Source organism: Adiantum capillus-veneris, chromosome 2 (assembly GCF_014529385.1).
Source record: "Adiantum capillus-veneris isolate H3 chromosome 2, ASM1452938v2, whole genome shotgun sequence".
Classification (NCBI taxonomy): Eukaryota; Viridiplantae; Streptophyta; class Polypodiopsida; order Polypodiales; family Pteridaceae; genus Adiantum; species Adiantum capillus-veneris.
In genome coordinates this window covers 139,645,725-139,670,166 of record NC_140932.1, presented here as the reverse complement: position 1 = coordinate 139,670,166, position 24,442 = coordinate 139,645,725, and the positions used below count along the sequence as shown (strand labels likewise).

The 24,442-nt window shown below is 44.3% G+C and overlaps 1 protein-coding gene across 1 annotated transcript; it reads left to right on the top strand.

The window, feature by feature from the left end:
* Positions 1-131: 131 nt before the first annotated feature.
* On the top strand, positions 132-17,541 carry LOC147463735 (uncharacterized). Its single transcript, XM_086490531.1, has 11 exons — positions 132-466; positions 3,090-3,226; positions 3,334-4,333; positions 4,582-4,673; positions 14,526-14,600; positions 14,677-14,738; positions 14,820-14,889; positions 16,387-16,461; positions 16,538-16,599; positions 16,681-16,750; positions 16,821-17,541. Exons 1-11 carry the CDS (start codon positions 226-228, stop codon positions 17,382-17,384), a joined length of 2,448 nt encoding a protein of 815 aa, XP_086346657.1. The 5' UTR covers positions 132-225; the 3' UTR covers positions 17,385-17,541.
* Positions 17,542-24,442: the final 6,901 nt, after the last annotated feature.

Below are 24,442 nucleotides of genomic sequence, written 5' to 3'. Positions count from 1 at the left end.
TTTGTTTTTTCTAAATACATATAAGATTTTTCGCTAGCAAAAAGGAACACATCACTAGGCCTATGGCCTTAGCCCTTTGGGCAGGCCAAAAAGGAGCTTTAGCTCACCAAGTAAATAACACCAAACACTAGCCTCGCGTCCTCACGACCGGCTGCCGCGCGATTATTAGACCTCCATTATAGTGTAGATCATTCCTCTGTCGTCGCAGTAACCTTTCGTTCAAGAATGTCGCGCAGCAAGAAGGGCCGTGGAGGCGCCGCCCGGAAGCAGGTGAGAGAGGCCGGAGGGCGAGACATGGCTTCAGAAGAGGACACCCATTTCCATTCTGCATCTGTGAAAAGAGGAGGTCGAAGCAGAGGCTCTGCGAGCTCTCGAGGATCTGGACACAAGTCGACCAAACCTCCTCTCATGTTTGTTCAAAGCAGATCTCTGTCAGATTGGAGTCCTTCATTATCTCCGATTTTGGGTTTGTATATCTCTTCTGAATCACATTTTGCGCCCATGAATTGCTTGATCCATAGTTTGGGTTTTTCCTTCTCATTTTGGGGATGCATTGGACTTGCGTGCCATGAGAATCTGTTCTTTTTTTTAATATCAGCATGTGATCGCAGGGCATTGGTTTTGTGATTTTCAGCTATAGCATTAAGCTGCAGCATTTCTGCACCCAGCTATGCTATCCTTGTCGCCTTGGACATCATACTTTTTCTCTCAGCCCACCCGCTTTTAAATTATATGCGTTTTGCATCATTTTTATTTTGGTCTTCAATGTCCTACTTATGACGGGCACTGCTTATGACGGGCACTGTCAGAGGGCAAAAGACCAGTGAGAGATGAGAGACAGGAAGTTGGAAAGATGTGGTCCAATCAAAGCATGGAGTGATTATTCAACGTAAAAAAAAACCCTTTGGGATAGCCATATGCAATTTCTGGGTCAGAAGGGGGGGTGTCCGGAATGGGCACGTCCGGCAGGGCTCTCTTTTTGTAAGCCAAATAAGAGATTCCCTTCACCTCTTCTTCTCATCTCTCATAGCACTTGTGAATTGGCACTTCTAAGTCAAGCTTGAAGCTCTACCCTCTTGCACCTCTTGCAAGCTGCAAGCACTCTTGCAACGTGACTCTGTTTCCCTTAACAGTATGTTGGATCTCTTAATAAGGAGGAGGAAAGACAACTAGTGACAACATGACACCAGGCAAGAAAGAAAAACTAGCTAAGGGGGGTAGCCGATCAAAGCCTGTAGAGACATAGGAGGAGGTAGATACTGAGGAAGCTATGCTCCAACGAACAATGCAAAAGACCAAGCTAGAGGAAGAATAACATCCCAAATCCCCATCAGATGCGTACTCAAGGTTCGTTTTACTTCATGAGAGAGATGTGCAAAAGACGAGAGAAAGGAGAGAATGATACCATGAGTGAAGGTTCTGTGAGTGATAGAGTGAGAAGAAGACAACATTTGATGGGGTCCCAAATCCCCCCCCCTCTCTATCGCTAGAGCTATTTGCTTTAGATTGCACAAATGCTGATAGAATGGTCCTAGATGCTGATGGGATCTTGGTGTAGATGCTTAAGATTTGCGAGGCTAAATGCTGAAAATGCAAAACACTTATGATGCTTACTTGTTTCTGCAATGGTACTGGCTGATCTAATGATGACGTGAGGTTGATGGCCGAATCCCTAAGCTTGAGGGTTGAAAGATGCTAGTAGATCTGGGATCATGATTGAAAATCTGCAAGTGCTGGCGATAATGGTGATATGTGCAAAACGCTAGTGCTTTTGCTGGCTGTCACATGCACATGCTTCATCGACTTTCAGAGCCAATTTGGTACCTATCCCTAGATAAGAGTGTCTAGAATCCTAGGAGGATTAGTACTGGCAATTTTGTGAGTCTGATCGCAGGACTTGCATGTCCAAACGAGTCCATTAGATTAGGTTTTCCAGTTTTGGAACCCTCTTGACATTCGTGCTAAGTAGCACACATTCAAGCAAGGAAAGAAGTAAAGATTTGTGGAAGTGTAAAGTCTAGATCTTGTCACCATTTCAATTCCGCTACACCTGACACTGGTGCCAAGGGTGCTGATGGGCTGATGCTAGGAAACGCAAGGGTTGATGCTTGAGAATGCTGATGGGGTGCGGAGATACTTGGTACTCATGGGTACTCTGTTTTTCTGATGATGCTGAGAATGGTGAGTCCCAAGGTCACCTTTATAGCTAACTAATGCTGGGTCGAGTAGAGTCGTAGCCCCATGACTTAATAAAATGATGCTAATATGTCACTTATGAATAAGTTGATGGACTACTAATAAGAGGTGCCTCGTATGTAGTAACTACCAAGGCCGGTGCTATCATGGGAACACTCCCGAGTGCCTACACCTAGCAGACGTTGGCTATGCTCATGTGCAATCAGAGGGTATGCAACTACTCTAAAGTGCTTGGACATGCATGTCTTGTGTACAGACTCACAAGGGTGCCTGAACACTTTCTAAGCTGTCCTAAACCCTAGAAGTAGGAGTTAGCTTGTCCACATACACATAGGGTTAGATGTGCACTTGACACCATTGGGCATTGACGATGGTAGTGGGGGTGTTGTAGTATTTAGTCAATACTATGCATGATGGAACTGATGGTTATGTTGTCCAGTAGTGGATGACTGTCAACGAGATTTTTGAAGATTCAGGCTGTCTCATATCGTTACCATTGTCAAGGCCTGGGGGTGTTTTCAGTGTTAGTGTGGGGGCTCGTTTGATCTTCTTCTAGTTGACAATTCCAGACTTACACAAGCTAAAACAATTTGAGCTCATCGCATTACCAAAAGTCACAAAAAAACGACCACATGTATGTCTCATAAGTGGGCAAGCGTATCTTTTGAGCAACTCTACTCGATATTTGCATCCTTAAAAGTGCAATACTTTTGATGATGTAAATTGGATGTGTATATATACTTAGATGAATCGAGGATAAATAAGCCCAGATTCACTGTTAAGGAAATTGCAAGGTATTGTGGGTATCATAGCCTTGTACTTTGCTGAAATTTAGTGATGAATCAATTACTGCCTTTTCAAAATGCAACATTATGATTGTGGCACTGCTGCAGGAAACCAGAGGCGTGGAGGCACTGGCCAGTCTTGGAGAAAGTCATCTGTGGCACAGGAAGCTGATGTACGGAACAGGGCTGTTGCATACAGTTACCCTGAAGCAAGGAAGACTATTGAAGCACTCCAACAGCAGGAAGTAAGTTATGAAAAATTACATTTTATAATTTGCAATTACGTAAAAGTTTGTGTTTTCATCTGTAACAAAACATGACATATATTATAATCCTGTACTCTTTTTCTCAGGTCAAGGATTTGAATGCTCCAGAAATAGTATTGTCTGCTTCAGAAGGAAGAGCAGCAGTTATCCTTGACCGGTGTCCAATGAGACCTCCGTTGTTTGAAGGTAGCTCCACTTCAGAGATCTTAGAGAGAGCGGCTGTCAGCTCATCGGATGCAAACGAGGTATACTCCAAATCAATTGTGCAAAAAAGGACTCAGAACTGTGAAGGCAGAGTCCGCACCAACAAACATGATGTAAAGGTTTCCATTAGCAAGAAAGAGCTCAATCAACAGGCAACATGGAATCAGCGGAAGCAGCAGCACGCCCCACCAACTGTTAGAGCCGATAGTGGTGATGGTGGCTTTCTTTGCATTGGAGGTATCAGGATCTTCACCGACAGGGCCAATGACTGGTTTGAGACATCAGATGATCAAGTATATGGTGAAGAGGAGGAAGTGCCGTTGTCAAGATTTGATAGAAGGAGAAGAACCAGAAAGAAATACAAACCAAAGTTTCGAGAAAGATCAAGCCAGTCAGATCTTTCAGAGGAAACTGACCATTTAAGCAGCACCGATATTGATGATGATATTGCTGAAGATTATATAGCTGGTGTGGAAGGCGATTTTATGGATGTAGATGGGCTGCTTCAAACTCCAGGTGCTGACCATGAAGTGCGTGTCGAAGATATGGGCGAATGTTCCACATCAGAAGATAGTTCTTATTCAAGTGATGACTCCAGGAATGAAGAGTTTTCAATGTGCAATGCTGAAGCTTTACTACTATCTGGGAATGGGTCAGCAAGTGATGCCGAAGAGGAGAGGGACTCCAAAGCTGGAGAGTTTAACTTGGAAAATCTCAAGCTTGAGTGTAGTGGCGATGAATTAGAAGGGATGGCATGTTTATCTACCAAAGGCAAAACATCTAGCAAGGTTGCTGCAAGAAAACAAGTTAAGCAACTGAAATCAGGAAGGGCTTTTCCGTTGCATGGTAGTACAAACTCCAATAAAGGCAAGAAAGCACCAGGTATGTGTTCTAAATGGCAACTTTTGAGAGTCTTCTGTGTTTGTTGTGTATGTGGTGCTACTTGGTCTCTCTTTCTCTCTCCCCCCCTTAAAAAAAAAGGTTGTCGCTGGTCATGCTCTTTTGTTGCATGTCCCTCGTTGAAAAATCATTATTAGGCTCGTGTATTTGTCAGTCTTTCTATCACACATACACTGTTTTTGTCCTCTTTCTTGTGCCTAATTTGGCTCTATGGTTGTGGAAATCCACAGGCAGCAAAAAATGGCAGCGAACAGAGATGATTGCAAGAAAGCGACACGAAAGAGCCTTGCTTCGAGGTTTTGACCTGGCTACAATCAATGCAGTAAGTAGTGCCATGTTGCTAGCACACATGCAAGCTCAGCTGTCAGTTGCTCATTTTGTTTATCTCCATTGTGTTTTTTCCTGCATACTCGGAGGACTTAAGTTCTCTGTTGTGCCCTGTGCCTTTGCCCTGGTGATTGCAATTATCAGTGTCAATGATGGGGAGTGATTCAGCAATGTTTCGTACACTTACAAGACAAATTTAGGGTCCTTCTTCTAATAAGTGATTCCACCTGACATGGGAAGCCTGCCCTTGTGCATCCACCTGCATCTTGTTGGTTTTGCTTTTCTTCCTGTTCAAGGAGTGCCGAGGCCAGGGCTTTTTGTTGCCCTGGAAGCTCATCAATACAGATGGCAGCCATGCCTTCTTTCGCCTTGTGAGGACTGGCTTAACTTCGCTTAAGTTTTTACCAAGCATGGAGACTGTCACAAAAATATGGAAGCGAAAACTGACTGTTAAATGCAATTTATATACTCAAGAGACTTTGGAGAGAAAGAGAGAAAGCTTGACACATCATTGGGGACCAGAAGATGGGCTGGTCCCCCCCCATAAAGAGAATATCTTTATTAATAAGGGAGAATTCTTTACAAGCACAGGAACGGGGCGAAAGCCCGTCCTCTTTTCTTCTTGTCCTTCTTCTTTTGACTGAGAGAGTAGCAGAACTGCTCTTCTGACTACTAAGAGGATCTTTCCTCTTCTGTGAGATTTTGGGAAGCTCTCGTAGATAAGAGTCTATCTTCCACAAAACTCATCGGAAGCTCTCAAAAACGAGAGTCTATCTTTCGCTAACTAGGGTAGAGGAGCTAGTATAGAGACGACGAAGTTGAAGGAGGTGCTGAGGGAGCTTTCCTTTACTATTTTCAGCGAGAGAGGGGGCAGCAAGAAGCTCTCGCGTGGGCGCAACAACAGCAAAAGACGGCACCAGCTACGACGGACTGTCGTGAAAACACGCAGCACATCTTTGAATTCGTGTGTAACAAAATGGAGCATCAGTAGGAAGACGATCTCGGGGGTACATGGAAACGTTGATGCCAGCAGGGATTGAACCCTACCATCCGCGTATTGGAAATCAACACCTAAGCTGTGATCTAACCATTGCGCGCACGAGAAGAGCTTGCCTTAGGTGCAACTTTGTCTTTTTTATTGGGGGTAGAGAGGGCTCTCCTTTGGGGCCCGGCCACTTACTAGCTCCTCTACCCTATGTCTCTTTGGACATAATCATTCCTGCAGTCAACCCACGAAGGAAACATGCAAAACACACGCACACACGCTTGCTGTAATTTTTTGCACATAACCAGAAATTGTTACCTGAGCGCGTTCCAATGCCGAAACGGAAGTCCTTTTCGCGATGGAAACGCTCCAAACTTTGTGTGTGTAGTAGGTAGAGGAATAATTTCCTACTAAAGCTTTGTTGAAATTCACCCTAATACAGGTGATTAGGGGCTGAAAACAGAGAATTTGCAGCAGCTAGTAGAGAGAGAAAAAGAGTTTTCTACTACTTCACGCGATGAAACTTCTCCCACAGCTGCCTATGATCATGAGAGGCCTTGTTCTAGGTGATGGGTGCACAGAGGCTCCACATACACCACAAGGTGCTGCTGTCAATCTTCAATGGAGAGCTTCACTGCGTAGAGGACGTTCAACTTAGGGGGGGTAGTGCACTGCCAACAACCCGGCAAGAGGGGGAGGGGCTGCTCTCTTATAGCCTCCCAGAAGAGGGGTGCTAGCATGAAGAGAGGGAGTGAGAGAGAGAGAGAGATTGCATGGGAAAGTGTGCCAAGTGGCACACTTACTTTAAAATTTAAAAACCATTCAACTTTTGACTTTAAAAATCCTATGCTAGTTAATGAAATGTGCAATTAAGTGCACAACTGTACACATAGATGCAACAAATGAAAACGTTAGCTGCTCCCTAGCGCATTGCCGTGCCAGCAATGCTCTGGCATTACTTGTTCGCACTTGTCCGGCCATTTGGTCCAGCGCAAATCATTTAAGAATACTTTTAACTAACTTATCCTAAGTCCGTAAAATAATCAAGCCTTAGGGTTAATAGTCTAAGGACCCCATCTCATTCCTGTGCTTGCACTAGCGCGCGTAACTTTCTGAGCCTGAAATCTGAGGCTACTATCTACCCCTTCATTGAAGACCCGATTTCCCAATCGCTAGGGCTTTAGGGTATTTTCTACTAGGGTCTCCCTGAGGTGCACTGACCCAAACTTGGGCGCACCTGAGACCCCATAACTGCTAAATCTATTGTGATGTGCACACAACTAATTAGATAATTCTTTTCTCGTAAATAAATTAATTATTTACAAAGTTTGACTTAGTTACATCCCTCTTGGTTCTAAACAGTTGACCTCAACTGTAGAGCGTCAACATAACTGTGCAAGATGTCTGGGTAATCCTTAAGATCGGACTCAGTCATCCACTTTGCATCTAAAGGAGTGTAATTCTTGAACTTGACTAAATACTGTCGATGTAGACTTCCCGACTTGAGTTGTCTCTCCGAGTGGTGTATTATCTGTTCAGGTGGAAGGATTTCCTCAGTCTCTTTGACTTCTGGAGGATCTTCTTGTACTGGCGCCACTGGAGGAGGTCCAACATATGGTCGGAAGAGACTGACATGAAAAGCATTATGGATGCGCCAGTTAGAAGGAAAATCCAATCTGAAGGTCACATCATTGACTTTATCTGTAATTTTGAAAGGGCCGTAAAATCTATGGGAAAGTTTGACAACTTTCCCTTTGCCGACCCGCTTTTTCAATCTAGCTTTCTCAAACCGAAGCAGGACATATTGTCCTTTTTCAAGATTGAGATTCCTTCTGTGCTTGTCTGCTTTTCTCTTCTGCTGCTCTTGAGTACGAAGAATCTCTTGCTTTACTTGTTGATGCGCAATATCAATATTGCGCACAAATTCATCTGCGGCGAAGATGTTTTCTTTGGTAACCATAATAGGAAGTAAGAGCGGCTTCCCATAAATAATTTTGAAGGGAGCTTTACCAGTTGAGGAATGTATTGTATTATTATACGCAAACTCAACTATTGGTAAGTACCGTTCCCATTCGGATTGTCGTTCCGAAACATAGCACTTGAGGAGATCTAAAATAGTGGCATTAGCGATTTCGCTTTGACCATTTGTTTGAGGATGATAAGCTGATGAAAAGTCAAGCTTAGTTCCCAAGTTTTCAAACAATGCCTGCCAAAATAGACTAGTCATGCGGGGATCTCTATCGCTGACAATAGTCTTTGGCAATCCATGGTGTTTAAAAATCTGAGCTAGAAATATTCTAGCCATGTGATTAGCTTTAATCGTCTTCTTTACTGGAAGAAAATGTGCTTGCTTACTGAATCTGTCTACTATAGTCCAGATTGCATCATTTCTATTCTTGGATCGAGGAAGATCCGTAATAAAATCCATGGCAATACTTTCCCATGGCGTGTTAGGCACAGGGAGCGGCTGAAGCTTGCTATAAACTTTATGTCTGTTATATTTTACTTTTTGGCAGACTAAACACTGACGTACATGTTGTTCAATGTCCGCACGGAGTGTTGGCCAAAAGAAATACCTTTCGAGGGCACTAGTGGTGGAAGCAATTCCCCGATGCTCGGCATAAGGAGAATTATGGGCTTCATCCATCACCTTCTGTCGTAAGGGCTGAGCTATGCATATTGCTTGTTGACGATAGAGCGTATTATCCCTAATGGAATAAGGTGGCCTTGAGTGACCAGCTTGAACATCTGCCCAAATTGTGGCGAAGTCTGGATCTTGAGGATACATCTCGCTGAGAGATTCTAGTTCCTCATGATAAATTGTTGTTAGTGCATTGATCTTTGGACGCCTGGAGAGAGCATCTGCAATTGCATTCTTCGTTCCAGAAGTGTGTAAAATTTGAAAATGGAACATTGAAAGAAAGTTGGCCCATCTCATCTGCTTTTCTGATAACTTTCTCTGTGTGAGAAAGTAGCGAAGACTTTGATGATCTGTCTTGATAATAAAATCAGCTCCTAATAGATAGTGTTTCCAAATGGAAAGAGCATGAATTACTGCCATTAGCTCTTTCTTGTATATGGAGACATGCAACTCTGCATCTTTAAGGCGCCGACTTTCATAGGCTATCGCGTGACCCTCTTGGTTCAAAAGTGCTCCTACACAATCTCCAGATGCATCGCAGTATACCTCGAAAGGTTTGCGAAGATCAGAGACGGTGAGAACAGGTCCGTGACTGAGTAGATACTTAAGTTTTTCGAAAGCTTGTTTTTGTCCAGACCCCCAATGGAATGGAATCCTCTTCTTTGTCAGGTCATGGAGGGGACCTGCTATTGCGGCAAAAGCTCGAATGAAACGCCGATAATAGGAACAGAGGCCAAGGAAACTTCGTACATCATGTACTGTAGTTGGCGTAGGCCATTCTACAATTGCTTGAATCTTATCAGGGTCCATCCTCACCTGATTGTGAGACACTATATGGCCCAAATAGTGGATTTCTTTTAAAAAGAACTCACTCTTCTTGGCATTCACAAATAATTTGTGTTTGCGTAATTCTTCAAACACTTAGGCGAGATGCTTATAGTGTTCGTCTTCCGACTCTGAGAAGATTAAGACGTCATCAAAGAAAACGCCTGTAAAACTTCTATATGAGTGGAAGATTCTATCCATCATTCTGTTGAATGTAGCTGGCGCATTAGTGAGTCCAAAAGGCATCACTAAGAATTCATACAACCCGAAGGTTGTTCTAAATGAAGTCTTATGCACATCCTGAGAAGCTATGCGGATTTGATGATAACCGCTCTTCAAGTTTATACGACTAAAGACACTTGCTCCTTGTAACTTGTCAAGAATATCGTCAATCCGAGGGATTGGAAATCGATTCTTGATTGTGATCTTGTTTAGAGATCTATAGTCTATGCACATGCGGAATGTGCCATCCTTTTTCTGTACTAGCAAGACAGGTGAACAATATGGAGAAGTACTAGGCCTTATTAAGCCCTTCTCCAAAAGTTCGTTAACCTGCTTGAGAATTTCCTCTTGCTGCATTAGACTAACTCGATAAGGGGGCTGATTTGGAGGAGAACTTCCTGGGATCAAATCAATTGTATGATCCTCAGGTCGAGGAGGTGGGAGTTCATTTGGAAGTTCATCTGCAAAACAATCTTTGTAACTTTCTAATAACTTAAGTCTTTTTTGCTCTAAAGAGGAAGAAAGTTGTGAAACAGACACATCTCTCTCTCTTGCAAAAATCAAGTACGTTGAAACACACTTTTTCATTTCTTTCTTGATGGCAATGTGATTGGCGATAGGGATACGCCAATCACCTGCATCTGCAAGTACAAGATACTCCTTTCCTTTATGAGCAAAGGATAAGGTTTTCTGAACATAGTCAGGAATGGGATGTATCTTGTAGTGCCAAGGCATTCCCAAGATAACATCGCATCCTTCAAGTGAAGCTAGTAAGAAAGACTCTTGATCCTTGTAGTCGTCGACCTTTAGATTCAACTTCCCTATGATTGGAGTAGAGTTTGAGTTCTGCCCTTTGAAAGCGGATTGTGCTTGAATAGAAACTCCAAAACGGTTGGGCTGCAAGTTCAGGTCATCAGTTAGCTTGGTAGAGATGAAGTTGTCTGTACTGCCAAGGTCAAACAAAATGAGAGCCCGTTGGTTGTTGATGCTACCCCATGCTTTAAGAAGAGCTCTTTCTTTTCCATCCTTGGTTGTATTTCCCTGTACATCTGCGACCGCATTGGAAGAGGGTGGTTGTGGAGGTTTGGTAGGACAGTCACCCTTCATATGACCAACTTGTCCACACTTGAAGCATCTTCCTTCACTAATGTAAGTTCGCAACTCAGCAGGAGAGAGATATCTCCCTTTCTTGGGCTGATTTGGCTTTGCTTCTGCATCGGAGGTGGTTCTTTTCTTCTTTTGAGAAGAAGAAGTAGAGGTAGGCTGCTCATGGAGAGCCTTCTGCTTGGCATGGTAAGTGCTTTGCTCCATCTTCCTAGGAGTACCCTTGTCATGTATTCCATCAGCTATGCGGGCTGATTCCATAAGTATCTGCAAGTTACCTCGAGGGTAAAGCTTCATAGCCTTTTGCAAGGCTTCATGCAATCCTGCTAAACACTTGCGCATCTTTTCCGAATCGTCAATCTTCTTGAATGGAGTGACTTTCAAGAGAACGTCCCAAAACCTATCCACATAGCGTGGAACAGTTTCGTTCTCCAACTGTGAAAGTCGATCCCATTCTTTCTTTACCTCTTCCTCATAGTCTGGAGGAAGGAACTGTGCGTAGAACTCCTTCTTGAAAGCAGTCCAATCTTGGGGTTTACGATCTTCCAGGATAAGGGTTAACCACCAACTGCTGGCGGTGCCTTTCAGGTACATACTGACATGGCGAAGCTTGGATCTTTCTTTAAAATTCCCTTCAGCAAATGCAACTTCGAATTGGCGGATGAAAGCCAAAGCTTTGTCATTATCACGCCGTCCATTGTAAGTGTTGAATTTCACATCTTTGTCTCCCGACTTGAATGTTTTCTGCCTGTGGTGCTTCTTCTTATGGTGCTCCTTCTTTCTATGCTTAGACTCCTTATGGATAGGAGTCTTTTTCCTTGAATGCACTTCTTGCTGCGACGGATCGTCAAGAAACATGTCTTCCATAGCAACGATGTCATCCAGATCCTTCATGAAAGAGAACTGAGGGGAATTAGGGGGATCTTGCTCTCGAACCTTTGGGTTAAACCGCACATGACGTTTCCTGTGCCTCTCGTGCATGCGGGAGGTTCCAATCAAAGGATTTTTCCTTGGTTCTGGTGCCTTTGGGTTCTGCGAGATTTCTCCCGACCCCATCGGCATTTTCTCCTTCCCTTTCTCAAGAGTATGGAGAATCTTTTGGACTTCTGGATGGGAGAGAGCTTTTTGCAACTCTTCCACCTGTTGTTGAAGGAGAGAGAACTCTATCTCGCGTCCTCCCATTTCTGCAGTCTGCCAAGAGTCGTCAATCCCTTAAGGAAGAGAGAGATGACCTTGCTCTGATACCACTGTCACAAAAATACGGAAGCGAAAACTAACTGTTAAATGCAATTTATATACTCAAGAGACTTTGGAGAGAAAGCTTGACACATCATTGGGGACCAGAAGATGGGTTGGTCCCCCCCCCATAAAGAGAATATCTTTATTACTAAGGGAGAATTCTTTACAAGCACAGGAACGGGGCGAAAGCCCGTCCTCTATTCTTTCTTGTCCTTCTTCTTCTTCTTCTGACTGAGAGAGTAGCAGAACTGTTCTCCTGACTACTAAGAGGATCTTTCCTCTTCTGTGAGATTTTGGGAAGCTCTCGTAGATAAGAGTCTATCTTCCACAAAACTCATCGGAAGCTCTCAAAAACGAGAGTCTATCTTCCGCTAACTATGTCTCTTTGGACATAATCATTCCTGCAGTCAACCCACGAAGGAAACATGCAAAACACACGCACACACGCTTGTTGTAATTTTCTGCACATAACCAGAAATTGTTACCTGAGCGCGTTCCAATGCCGAAACAGAAGTCCTTTTCGCGATGGAAACGCTCCAAACTTTGTGTGTGTGTATAGTAGGTAGAGAGGAATAATTTCCTACTAAAGCTTTGCTGAAATTCACCCTAATACAGGTGATTAGGGGCTGAAAACAGAGAATTTGCAGCAGCTAGTAGAGAGAGAAAAAGAGTTTTCTACTGCTTCACGCGATGAAACTTCTCCCACAGTTGCCTATGATCATGAGAGGCCTTGTTCTAGGTGATGGGTGCACAGAGGCTCCACATACACCACAAGGTGCTGCTCTCAAGCTTCAATGGAGAGCTTCACTGCGTAGAGGACGTTCAACTTAGGGGGGGTAGTGCTCTGCCAACAACCCGGCAAGAGGGGGAGGGGCTGCTCTCTTATAGCCTCCCAGAAGAGGGGGCGCTAGCATGAAGAGAGAGAGAGAGAGAGAGAGAGAGAGAGAGAGAGAGCATGGGAAAGTGTGCCAAGTGGCACACTTACTTTAAAATTTAAAACCATTCAACTTTTGACTTTAAAAATCCTATGCTAGTTAATGAAATGTGCAATTAAGTGCACAACTGTACACATAGATGCAACAAATGAAAACGTTAGCTGCTCCCTAGCGCATTGCCGTGCCAGCAATGCTCTGGCATTACCTGTCCGCACTTGTCCGGCCATTTGGTCCAGCGCAAATCATTTAAGAATACTTTTAACTAACTTATCCTAAGTCCGTAAAATAATCAAGCCTTAGGGTGCTGCCAAGAGATCTCCTAGCAGTTGAGGATGGTCCTGCCCCTTGGGACGGCTGCGGGGCAAGAGCGGTAGGAGAGGTGGAAGCAAGGGGAGTAGTTGGAGAAGGAGGAGTGGGGGGTAGGGGAGCGTCAGAGGAAGAAGGGTGAGGAGGAAGGAGGCGGAGGGGAACTCGGGGGGGGGGGGGGGGGGGGGGGGGGGGGGGGGGGGGGCACGCGGAACCTCTTCCTAGTGAAGAGGGTCGAAATGGGGTGGGGAAGATGAAGCAAGCGAGCTGGGGGAAGGTGCAAAAAGGCGACTGAGCGAGCTTGGGGCCGGGGGGCTGTATATCGCCTCCTTCCCTTCTTTGCAAGTTTTTTTGTCTCTAGGCATGCATGCACGCCGGTGGTCTTGTTGCATTTTTGTGAGGTTGTCGTGAAGGTAGATAGGTGGCCCTTCTAGCCCTCCCAAGATGGCCCTCTTTCGGATGAATGAGGTTTGGGACTCCTCGGAGGGGAATTGGAGGATTGAGAGCTCTTTTCTGTAGGTCTTTGTTGGCTCTCCAAGCTTTGGAGAAGGATAGCTCTTCATCTTCCTTGTACTCGAGCTTCATGCATAGGGATTTCCCGTCGCTCTTGGGTTTGGACCCCTCCTCGTCTTTGATGCTTGTCACTCGTACATTGAGGCGGCAGTCTTGTCGCATCTTCTCTTCCTCAATGGTTGTGTGTATGATGAGTGTATCATCTATTTGGGCTTCATCTCTCGCCTCTTTTTTGATATTCTTCTTGACTACTTTGACTGACCCATCCTTGGTGGCCTCCAATTTGTCGTTGATGCTCGCCGTGAGAGCTTTGGTGATCTCCTCCTTGAGAGCTTCCTTGGCTTCCGCTTTGATGTCTCCTTCTTCGGGGGTGAGGGAAGTGATAAGAGGCACGGAGGAGTTCGATTTGCTCCTTCAGCTCTTCCTTTTCTTCCTTTCATTCCTCTTTCTCCTTCTCTCTGTTCTCCTTCCACTTCTCTTTCTCCTTCTTCCATGCTTCCTTCTCCTTGGTCAATCCTTTGACCTCTTTCTCAAGCTTGTATAGTCGGTTGGCGATGACATTGAGGGTGTCCACAATGTAGGGCGTCACCTTATCCTCAAGCTTGGTGGCCGCCTCCTTCGCGGCGCTCTTTGGCTTGTTGGCGTTTTGGGGAGGGGGGGTTGCTTTAATGTGGTGGTGCCCTCATGAAGCAAAGTGTGTGCGTGCGCGCGTGCGCGGCTGAAGAGGCTGGACAGCTGTGAAACAGAGCAGGGGTGGGGTGGGCAGCAAGCAGACAGAGGGTGCAGGCGGCGTGAGGGGGCAGCGCGAGGCGTGGGCAGCAGGCGGCGTGTGAGGCGGGCAGCAGGCAGTGCGAGCGCGGGGTGGCGTGCAAGGTGATCTGCAGACAGCGCGAGCGCGAGGGTGGAGGGCTGCAGGCAGCACGAGGGAGAGGGTGGAGAGGCTGCAGGTAGCGCGAGTGCGAGGGTGGAGGGCTGCACAGAGAGAGAGAGAGAGAGAGAGAGAGAGAGAGAGAGAGAGAGAGAGAGAGAGAGAGAGAGAGAGAGAGAGAGAGAGAGAGAGAGATTGGGTTTTTGCAGCAACTAGAGAGTATTGTGATCAACAAGGTGGATATGTTTGCCTTTGAACCCATGGGCAAGACTGATTGTTTGCAGGTATATCTGAATGCCAATGCTGCAGCCTTGGGCTGTTTCTTCTTTGTCTTTGTCTAACATGCAACATATTGTTCAGGTCCAAAAATTAGCCTCTCTTTATCGCCTGAAAGGTGGGAGTCAGGGTACTGGAAGGAGGAGGTTAGCATAACTATTATTTTATCTGCCTTAACTTTATAGGGATGTATCACTAAAATTGTTGTGGATGGTATATGCATGCAGGTTTGTAATGGTAACACGTACAGCGCAAACTTCTCTTCCCTCAGGCGCTGACAAAGTCCGTCTGGAACAGGTTAGCATCTTAAAAAAACGATCCTAATGCTAGGTTAATATTGTAGCTGATCGTTTGCCCTCATTCACAGAGGAGGAAGGAGGCGGAGGGGAACTCGGGGGGGGGGGGGGGGGGGGGGGGGGGGGGGGGGGGGGGGGGCACGCGGAACCTCTTCCTAGTGAAGAGGGTCGAAATGGGGTGGGGAAGATGAAGCAAGCGAGCTGGGGGAAGGTGCAAAAAGGCGACTGAGCGAGCTTGGGGCCGGGGGGCTGTATATCGCCTCCTTCCCTTCTTTGCAAGTTTTTTTGTCTCTAGGCATGCATGCACGCCGGTGGTCTTGTTGCATTTTTGTGAGGTTGTCGTGAAGGTAGATAGGTGGCCCTTCTAGCCCTCCCAAGATGGCCCTCTTTCGGATGAATGAGGTTTGGGACTCCTCGGAGGGGAATTGGAGGATTGAGAGCTCTTTTCTGTAGGTCTTTGTTGGCTCTCCAAGCTTTGGAGAAGGATAGCTCTTCATCTTCCTTGTACTCGAGCTTCATGCATAGGGATTTCCCGTCGCTCTTGGGTTTGGACCCCTCCTCGTCTTTGATGCTTGTCACTCGTACATTGAGGCGGCAGTCTTGTCGCATCTTCTCTTCCTCAATGGTTGTGTGTATGATGAGTGTATCATCTATTTGGGCTTCATCTCTCGCCTCTTTTTTGATATTCTTCTTGACTACTTTGACTGACCCATCCTTGGTGGCCTCCAATTTGTCGTTGATGCTCGCCGTGAGAGCTTTGGTGATCTCCTCCTTGAGAGCTTCCTTGGCTTCCGCTTTGATGTCTCCTTCTTCGGGGGTGAGGGAAGTGATAAGAGGCACGGAGGAGTTCGATTTGCTCCTTCAGCTCTTCCTTTTCTTCCTTTCATTCCTCTTTCTCCTTCTCTCTGTTCTCCTTCCACTTCTCTTTCTCCTTCTTCCATGCTTCCTTCTCCTTGGTCAATCCTTTGACCTCTTTCTCAAGCTTGTATAGTCGGTTGGCGATGACATTGAGGGTGTCCACAATGTAGGGCGTCACCTTATCCTCAAGCTTGGTGGCCGCCTCCTTCGCGGCGCTCTTTGGCTTGTTGGCGTTTTGGGGAGGGGGGGTTGCTTTAATGTGGTGGTGCCCTCATGAAGCAAAGTGTGTGCGTGCGCGCGTGCGCGGCTGAAGAGGCTGGACAGCTGTGAAACAGAGCAGGGGTGGGGTGGGCAGCAAGCAGACAGAGGGTGCAGGCGGCGTGAGGGGGCAGCGCGAGGCGTGGGCAGCAGGCGGCGTGTGAGGCGGGCAGCAGGCAGTGCGAGCGCGGGGTGGCGTGCAAGGTGATCTGCAGACAGCGCGAGCGCGAGGGTGGAGGGCTGCAGGCAGCACGAGGGAGAGGGTGGAGAGGCTGCAGGTAGCGCGAGTGCGAGGGTGGAGGGCTGCACAGAGAGAGAGAGAGAGAGAGAGAGAGAGAGAGAGAGAGAGAGAGAGAGAGAGAGAGAGATTGGGTTTTTGCAGCAACTAGAGAGTATTGTGATCAACAAGGTGGATATGTTTGCCTTTGAACCCATGGGCAAGACTGATTGTTTGCAGGTATATCTGAATGCCAATGCTGCAGCCTTGGGCTGTTTCTTCTTTGTCTTTGTCTAACATGCAACATATTGTTCAGGTCCAAAAATTAGCCTCTCTTTATCGCCTGAAAGGTGGGAGTCAGGGTACTGGAAGGAGGAGGTTAGCATAACTATTATTTTATCTGCCTTAACTTTATAGGGATGTATCACTAAAATTGTTGTGGATGGTATATGCATGCAGGTTTGTAATGGTAACACGTACAGCGCAAACTTCTCTTCCCTCAGGCGCTGACAAAGTCCGTCTGGAACAGGTTAGCATCTTAAAAAAACGATCCTAATGCTAGGTTAATATTGTAGCTGATCGTTTGCCCTCATTCACAGATTTTAAGGTTTGACAAGGATGAAGATGCTTCTGCTGAACTGCTAGATACGGGCGTCTTCCACAAGGGAGAAGGAGAGAAAAGGCGCTTGGCGTCAAAAGCCAGGCGGGTGACTCATCTAGCCTTTCAGAGCATGAAAGGGGGCTCCGTTCTAAGGCAGGAACACATGCAGAAAATGCATTCTTCGAGTAAGAAGCAACCCAGAAGAAGTGCTAAGAGAGCAGAAAGTTATGGAAGTCGGCCCTTGTCTTTCGTCTCTAGTGGAATGATAAGGTCCGAGAGTGAGGATCTGGTCATGGGAGTTGCAGACATTCTCACAAACGATCTTTCTTTGGAAGATGGGCAGGATGCCCTTAGTTTGGGCATGGGAGAAAAGGTGGCAGGAAAAGATAGCAAAGGCTCATTTTGTATAGGACAGTTTGAAGCACACACCAAAGGGTTTGGATCACGCATGCTGGCAAAGATGGGGTACGTAGACGGAAATGGGTTAGGCAAAGACGGTCAAGGCATTGCCCAACCTCTGCAAGCTATAAAGAGGCCCAAGTCACTTGGCTTGGGTGCTTGACTGCCCATCATTGCTATTATGTACATTTTGTATATAATTTCTTTTCCATTTATGGGCTACATATCCCCCAATTGATAACTGCTACTTGTAATCACATCATCCTTGAAGCACATCAAGGAACTTACTTTCATTTTATTAAGCCTGCATCTTCTTGTAACTGAGCATCAAGAATGTGATCATAGCCTCACTAGGATTTTGTTAACCATCCGAGTAAGGGCTGTTTAAGTATGGCTATCAAGAGTCACTCGCCCCATCTGACTGCATTTTCTTCTGATGAAGCCCCGCACCCCCCCCGCACCCCCCCCAACCCCACACACACACAATCGTCTTTGGATCTGAGAAAACTGCAAAGCATTATAACAATGGATGAAGACATCTTTACGAGTAGAAGGGGAGAAAATGTTGGTCTCCCCTCGCAGAGCAGCTCGACATTGAGCAATGACATGTTGGCACACAACAGACCATTATTGTTTTTTTCAAGCCGATATGCACGCAAAGTCATTGGCTACATGTTGGTCTCCCTGCCAGATCGACCATGCAGTGGAAAATCAAATGTGGGATGAATAGAAGGTTTGTCAAAAGAGTATATAATTTCAATTGAATTACTGCCGAGTACATCAACTGGCCAAAACTTCCACTCTCCTCAACCTCGGAGCTACTTATTGGTAGCTTCCAACCATCATTCTTCATTGTAATGCATTCCAATGTTTTGTCTCCTTTTGCATGTTGAAATCTATCCACCTAGTTGTATGCACATCCAATGCTTGTAAGCTTCATATTTTTTCCATTTTCTCCAAGTTCATAGCAGAGCGTTTGAGATCAACAAAACAGTGGTATCTCAATTGCTCTCATAGCTTTGTCAAAAAGCCTTGGATGTCAAAAAATATCCAATCATGCGAGTATAGCATTCTTTATATGGTGCAAAGCCATATTTTCCCTTTATGTTCTAAAGATAGATCTCACCCTTAACCACTAGATGCGTTGAGCGGGTTAGGGTGACAAGTCACAATGGCTTACACAAGAGAATGAGGGGGGGTGTGTGACCCACTACCCACTACTGAATGTCCCTCTTTATTGAAATAGGAAAACAAATGTCAATTATCTCTCACATATCCATACGACAATGCTTATTTAATTCCCCTCTTCCAAGAAAAAGGTAGAAACAAATTAATTTAAAGTTAAAATAGCCAATCTCTAACATTGAGAAAGAAGAGAGTTTAAAGACAAGTATAGCCACTTGCGTCAGAAGGGGTATGGCCTTCCGATGCTTTACATTATTATATACTTTAAATCTAATTACAAATAAAGCTTTTTTGGATAGTAGTACATTGAGAAAGAAGAGAGATTAAAGACAAGTATAGCCACTTGCGTCAGAAGGGGTGATGGCCTTTCGATGCTTTACATTATTATATACTTTTAATCTAATTACAAATAAAACTTTTTTGGATAGTAGTTTAAGTTAATTTTTTAAAAGTAAGACAATGATAACATTTGATAAGCTCTTTGACATCTATAATATGTATTCAAAGCTAACAAATGTGTTGTCTTGTTTATATGGATGCAGGTAAGAATGCTATCTTTACTTAAAATATTTTAGCTTAGTTGTTGTTGTCTTAACTTTAAAGATCCTTGCTGATTTCAACCTGGATGGCCTCCACAACTCATTGCTTTTGTATAGGATCGTTATAATGATTCTTCATTCTGATTATATTATACAAAATGAATTAAGGAATGAGTCATTTTTGTATAAATCATTGTCCAAATATCTAAAGCCAGTTGTCTTTTGAATATTATGTTCTTTTGTGTATATGTATTAAATTTAATATAGCAACACATACGTCCTAAACACAAGGGCCGCTTAGGTAACTGGGTGGACCAAAACGCGGGCTTTAGATTCTATAGGCTTTGATTGACCCACTATCTATAATTCCTTGTTACGTTGACAAATGTTAGATGGTCTTTCTTTGAATATAGAATGGGTTTTGGCTCTGCTTGTTTTAGGTTGCAAGTTAATCTAACTTTACTTACCCACATTTAATCAATTTAATTTTTGTGTTTTTAGGAACATGCTAATGGATTGCTCGTATGGAGATTATCCATGACCATGAGAAACATGCAAAAATAATGGAAAACACCCATGAAAGACTACGAGAGATATCCACACTATTTTCTACTCGCTGACAAAGCCTTAAAACTCCTACTAGAGTACAATCTTCTTTGAAGACATTATCGGTTATCGTTTTGATGAGACTTGCTTCACTTTCTTCATGGACTTTTGATGTGGTACATCTCTTTTAAGCTTCAGACTTGAATTCTTTACTCTCATAAACTTGACCAGTCAGTAGGTCCATACTCAATGGGCCTATTTACGGCAACCTCAAATTGTGATGTATCCATGCCGATATAGATTGTGCAAGGAACTTAAGGTTTGCATGCATGGCTTGGCAAAAAGGGGAAATTAATTCCACTTCACTATTTACACTTCCGCTATAACACCAACTACTCTGTTAAGGATATCATTATCTACCAAATGGTCACAATGGATTCCACTCGATGTGATTTCCACATGCATTGGACTTTCACGTTTTTTTAGGTAAGATCTTGTTTGTTTCGAATGATTTTATTGATGATTCTCTTGTTGAAGTTGTTACAGAGTTACCCATAGCTTACCCATAGCTGTGCTCTTCTACTCACTAGGAATTGAGGCTACTATCTTTGCTTGTGCTCATTGCATTCCAATGCATTGATAGGTACTATTTACCATTGGTTATATGCGCAAGGTGCATGTACTATAGATGATGATTCCCATCTATAGTAGATACGCATGGTCTTGCTATCGAGCAACTAGTTCATGTGATAACATGAATCTGCTAAGAGAGCCTTAAAGCAGGTAATTTCTTGTTTCAAAAACCAAAGAATATCTAGTACGACTACCTTCTTTTGGTATTGGCAAAATTTACTCTTATTTCAATGGGAAGATATGATGGTTTCAAAGATCCAGTTGTGAATAAGGTTCCAGATTGAGAGGATCTCTTGCTTAGTCTATAGCATTAATGATGTCTATAGGAGTGGTATTTTCAAGGGTATCACCCAACTAATGCCAAATCACTCCATAAGTGTTGATGGTCTTTGATTGGCCTCTTCACACTTGTACTTTCAAGGATATCAATTCTCAAGTGCAAAGGGATAGTAGCTAAGTTCACTTGAGCAAGCTACTTATAATCACAATGGGTAGCCCAGTAGCCTATGATGGTCTCAACTACCTAATAGTTTAGGTAGTTTCTTTGTAAAATCTAACCAAGGGGTTCAAATTTCCAAGGAAACACTAAGGGATCTCAGTTAAATATTTGTTTATTTTCACTAATCTCTACTTTAGTGTTTAACAAGCCAAATAAATACTGGGCCTTTTGAGTCTAGACTGGTGGTAAGGTATCTTTGAGGTTTGAAAAATTCCTTTGGCTTCCGAGTAAGCATATAATTTGGTTTTGTTTCCTTTTTGAGTATGCTTTGATTGAGCATTACAAGTGGGATGCATAGTCTAGAATGCTTTCATCCACTTCGCTCTTCACATACATGACAAGGCTATGTATGAGCACAAGATTTTGGGAAGGTAGTGTACCAAGTACCATCTTTGCCACTTGTGTTCATTCTCATCAAAATGAAGGTTCATGCCCTATTGAAATGGTTATAGGCCTACAAGGTAGGGTTTTGTTTGGCACATGTTGTTATTCAAAAGGTGTGCAACATGGTCTAGGAACTGATGGGGTTCGGTTTAGCAATGTGGAGCAAGGTTTATGAGGATCCCTCTCACTCATGTCACTGAGTGTTTCCAGTTATCTCCACACACAAGTACATCTCGTACTTGATAAATGTCATGTTTCTTGACATCATTATATGAGACATCTTCCACATGTGGAGAATATAAGTCTCTAGGACTAACACAGGTGCCCGTTTCTCTAATTATGTGTCACGACAGAGTCCCTAGATGCTGGTCAAATCCATTTAATAGACCATTTTGTGCACTAGTATCCTAAACAATTTAAATGGCTAGAAATTGTTGGCTATCCAGTTAGACTTGTTCATGTAATAGGTACTATCAAACAACATTAACAAATGCTTGTTTCAGAATTTTTAGGTTGCAATTTCGCATACGTATTATGCATATATCAAGGCTATGTTTTGTTACTGAAAACATTTCATTACTTAATGTGATTTCTCTTCACACTCTATTATGGTACAAATGTTTTAGTAAGGGTATTGAGTAATTGTAGCGGGGGATTGGAATGAAGTGAGTTTTTTTAAGATATTTCTTAATAACCAAGTTTAGAAAAAAGCTCGCGTTTTTAAAGCTTTTTTTACTCTCCCTCTCCTGTCAGTCGAGGTCGTGTATCTCTCTGTCGTTTGCTTCTGCTATGACTTGTTGAAGGTTCATTTGATGGATAACGAATGCGTAGCAAAGCCTTGCTTAGCATGTCCCATCAACCGCTCTATGGACTTGAATTTTTGTAACAAGCAATAGTCTTGTATCTCTTGAGACAGTCCACAACAGAATGGCTCTCGATTTGCTGCTTGAAACCGATCTTCTTAAAGGATGAATCAGGTAGAAAAGCATCCTAGAATGTTTCACAGTAAGTATCCCCAACGTTTCTGCCTTGATAACATGTAACATTGGTCCCATAGGTCATATTTGATCTTTGAGGATGATAATTTTAAATCTCTCTCTCTCTCTCTCTCTCTCTCTCTCTCTCTCTCTCTCTCTCTCTTTTTGTCTCATAGGCCGACTTCAGCCTCACATAGACATTATAAAATCTTTCCTTCTCTCCCCTTCTCTCTCTCTCTCTCTCTCTCTCTCTCTCTCTCTCTCTCCCCCTCTCCCCCCCTCCATGGAACTACTTTTGCAAATTAGGACCAAGGTCGGTACATAGGCTGGGCTCAAATGGCATGGCAGAAGAGTGAGAGAGAGGGGTGCACGTTGTTGGGGTATAAAGCCCAATGTGGTCGCCCAGGTAAGTGGGCGGGCCGCCACGTATGTACACATATTCTTTTGTAAAAACCTAATAAGAACTCACTATGCTCTACACATTACAGTAGAGCGAGTTCACCATATCGTCGTGCTCTTCTTCTCGCACTCTCTCTCGCGTCGCACTTCCGCTCGTACTCCTTTAACTGGTATCAGAGCTCAGATCGAGGCTCGGGGCAGCACTGCAGAAGGCTAGAGTCACCAGCTCAGATTGGAGTGAAATTCGACAGGCAAAGACACGGCCCCAAATCTTGTGGGTAAGCCCGTAGGCCTTGGTGTGCTCAGAATTTCATTCTGAGGTCATCTCGGTCATCGTTCGGCTTCGACAAAGTTCTGTGCAGGTCATTTTCGACTACGTGGTCTCAGCGGGTGCAGATCAGACTCTGCAAATTTGGGGTTTTCGGCCTACGACTGCAGATGCTGAGGATATCGACACTCCCAAAGTGTTGATTTGTGGCTGTCTACACATCGAAGGACGGCTCACAGTTCTTGGAGGCGTGTCACATACGACACGGGTGTATCTACACACAGACTGTAGGCGACATCCACTAGTTCATCAGGTTGATATTGGTTCAGAGGTCAGTTTACAGGGGAAACTCTGCCAAATTTTTCCCGGGTAGGTAAACTACTGTGAAGAGTAGCTATGGCTGGATCACAGGACACTGCTCTTTACAATATCAAGAAGCTGGATGGAACCAATTTCCCATTGTGGAAGAAGCAGATTTGGCACCTGTTGGTACAAAAGAAGCAGATAAAACCTATAAAGCTCAAGGGGATAAAACCAGAAGATATGAACGAAGATGAATGGAGCGAAATGGATGAATTGGCACTTTCTACCATTATGCTGACTTTGGCAGAAAGCGTTTACTTCAATGTAGCAGACGAGATGTCGGCTTATCAAGCATGGTTAAAGCTGAGTGATCTTTATGAGAAGCAGAGTGCAGCTTCACAGGTATACTGGCTTAAGAAGCTTGTTGACTTGAAGATGAAAGAAGGGACACCTATGTCCAATCATCTGAATGAATTCAACACAATCTACAGTCAGTTGTCAGCTCAAGGTGTCAAGTTTGATGAACCTGTTAGAGCTATGTTCCTGTCGATCACATTGCCGGAAAGTTGGGACACTTTTCGCACAGCTTTGAGTAATTCTGCACCTCCAGATGGTTTGAACATAGCAGGTGTAGAAGGAAGTCTGCTTACTGAAGAAACCAATAGAAAGACAATGGACAAAGGCAAAGGAACAGCCTTAGTTGTCAGGGGAAGGACCAAAGAAAAGTACAAAGGTGGAAAGAGGAATCAGTCTCGTAGCAAGTCTCACAGTGCTAAAGGCAAGAGTGACATAGAATGCTACCATTGTGGCAAGAAGGGTCACATGAAACGAGACTGCAGAGAATGGAAAGCAGAAAAAGGCAAAGAGAAAGCTGAAGACCATGGTGAGAAGAACAAGTCCTCAGTGAAGATTCAAGAAATAAATGTGACAAACACTGTTGCAGAGGATGACAGTCTAGTGTCATGAGACATCTACTTCTTGAAGAATACAACGGACTCAGCTCTTCTTACAGCATCTGATGGAAATGCATTGAGTGACTGGATTATAGACTCAGGGGCATCACTTCATGTGTCTCCAAACAAGGAGTGGTTTACCTCTTATGTGACCACTAAAGATCATGTTCGGCTAGGCAATGGGCAGACATGTGAGATCTTAGGTGTTGGAGATGTTCAATTGAAGTTTCAGAATGGCTCTTCTTTCACGCTGAAGAATGTGAGACATGTTCCCGCAATTACAAAGAGCTTGATCAGCACAGGTTTACTTGATGATGCTGGCTACGTCACCACTTTTGGACAGAACATGTGGAAGATATCCAAGGGTTCTATGACAGTAGCACATGGAGTAAAGTTTGGAGGACTTTACATGATTTATGTATCAAATGTCTCTAAAAATATAATCAATGTAACCGAGCAGCCGAACGTTTCTTTGTGGCATAGCCGGTTAGGACATATGTCCAAGAAGGGAATGGAAATCTTGTCTCGTTCTGGT

Bases quoted from the DNA above. Each gene is read 5' to 3' on its own strand.
- LOC147463735 (XM_086490531.1), top strand. From the start codon at position 226: ATGTCGCGCAGCAAGAAGGGCCGTGGAGGCGCCGCCCGGAAGCAGGTG. The intron at 3,227-3,333 runs GTAAGTTATGAA...TCTTTTTCTCAG, and splicing joins AAGCACTCCAACAGCAGGAA to GTCAAGGATTTGAATGCTCC. The intron at 14,601-14,676 runs GTATATCTGAAT...CATATTGTTCAG, and splicing joins GCAAGACTGATTGTTTGCAG to GTCCAAAAATTAGCCTCTCT.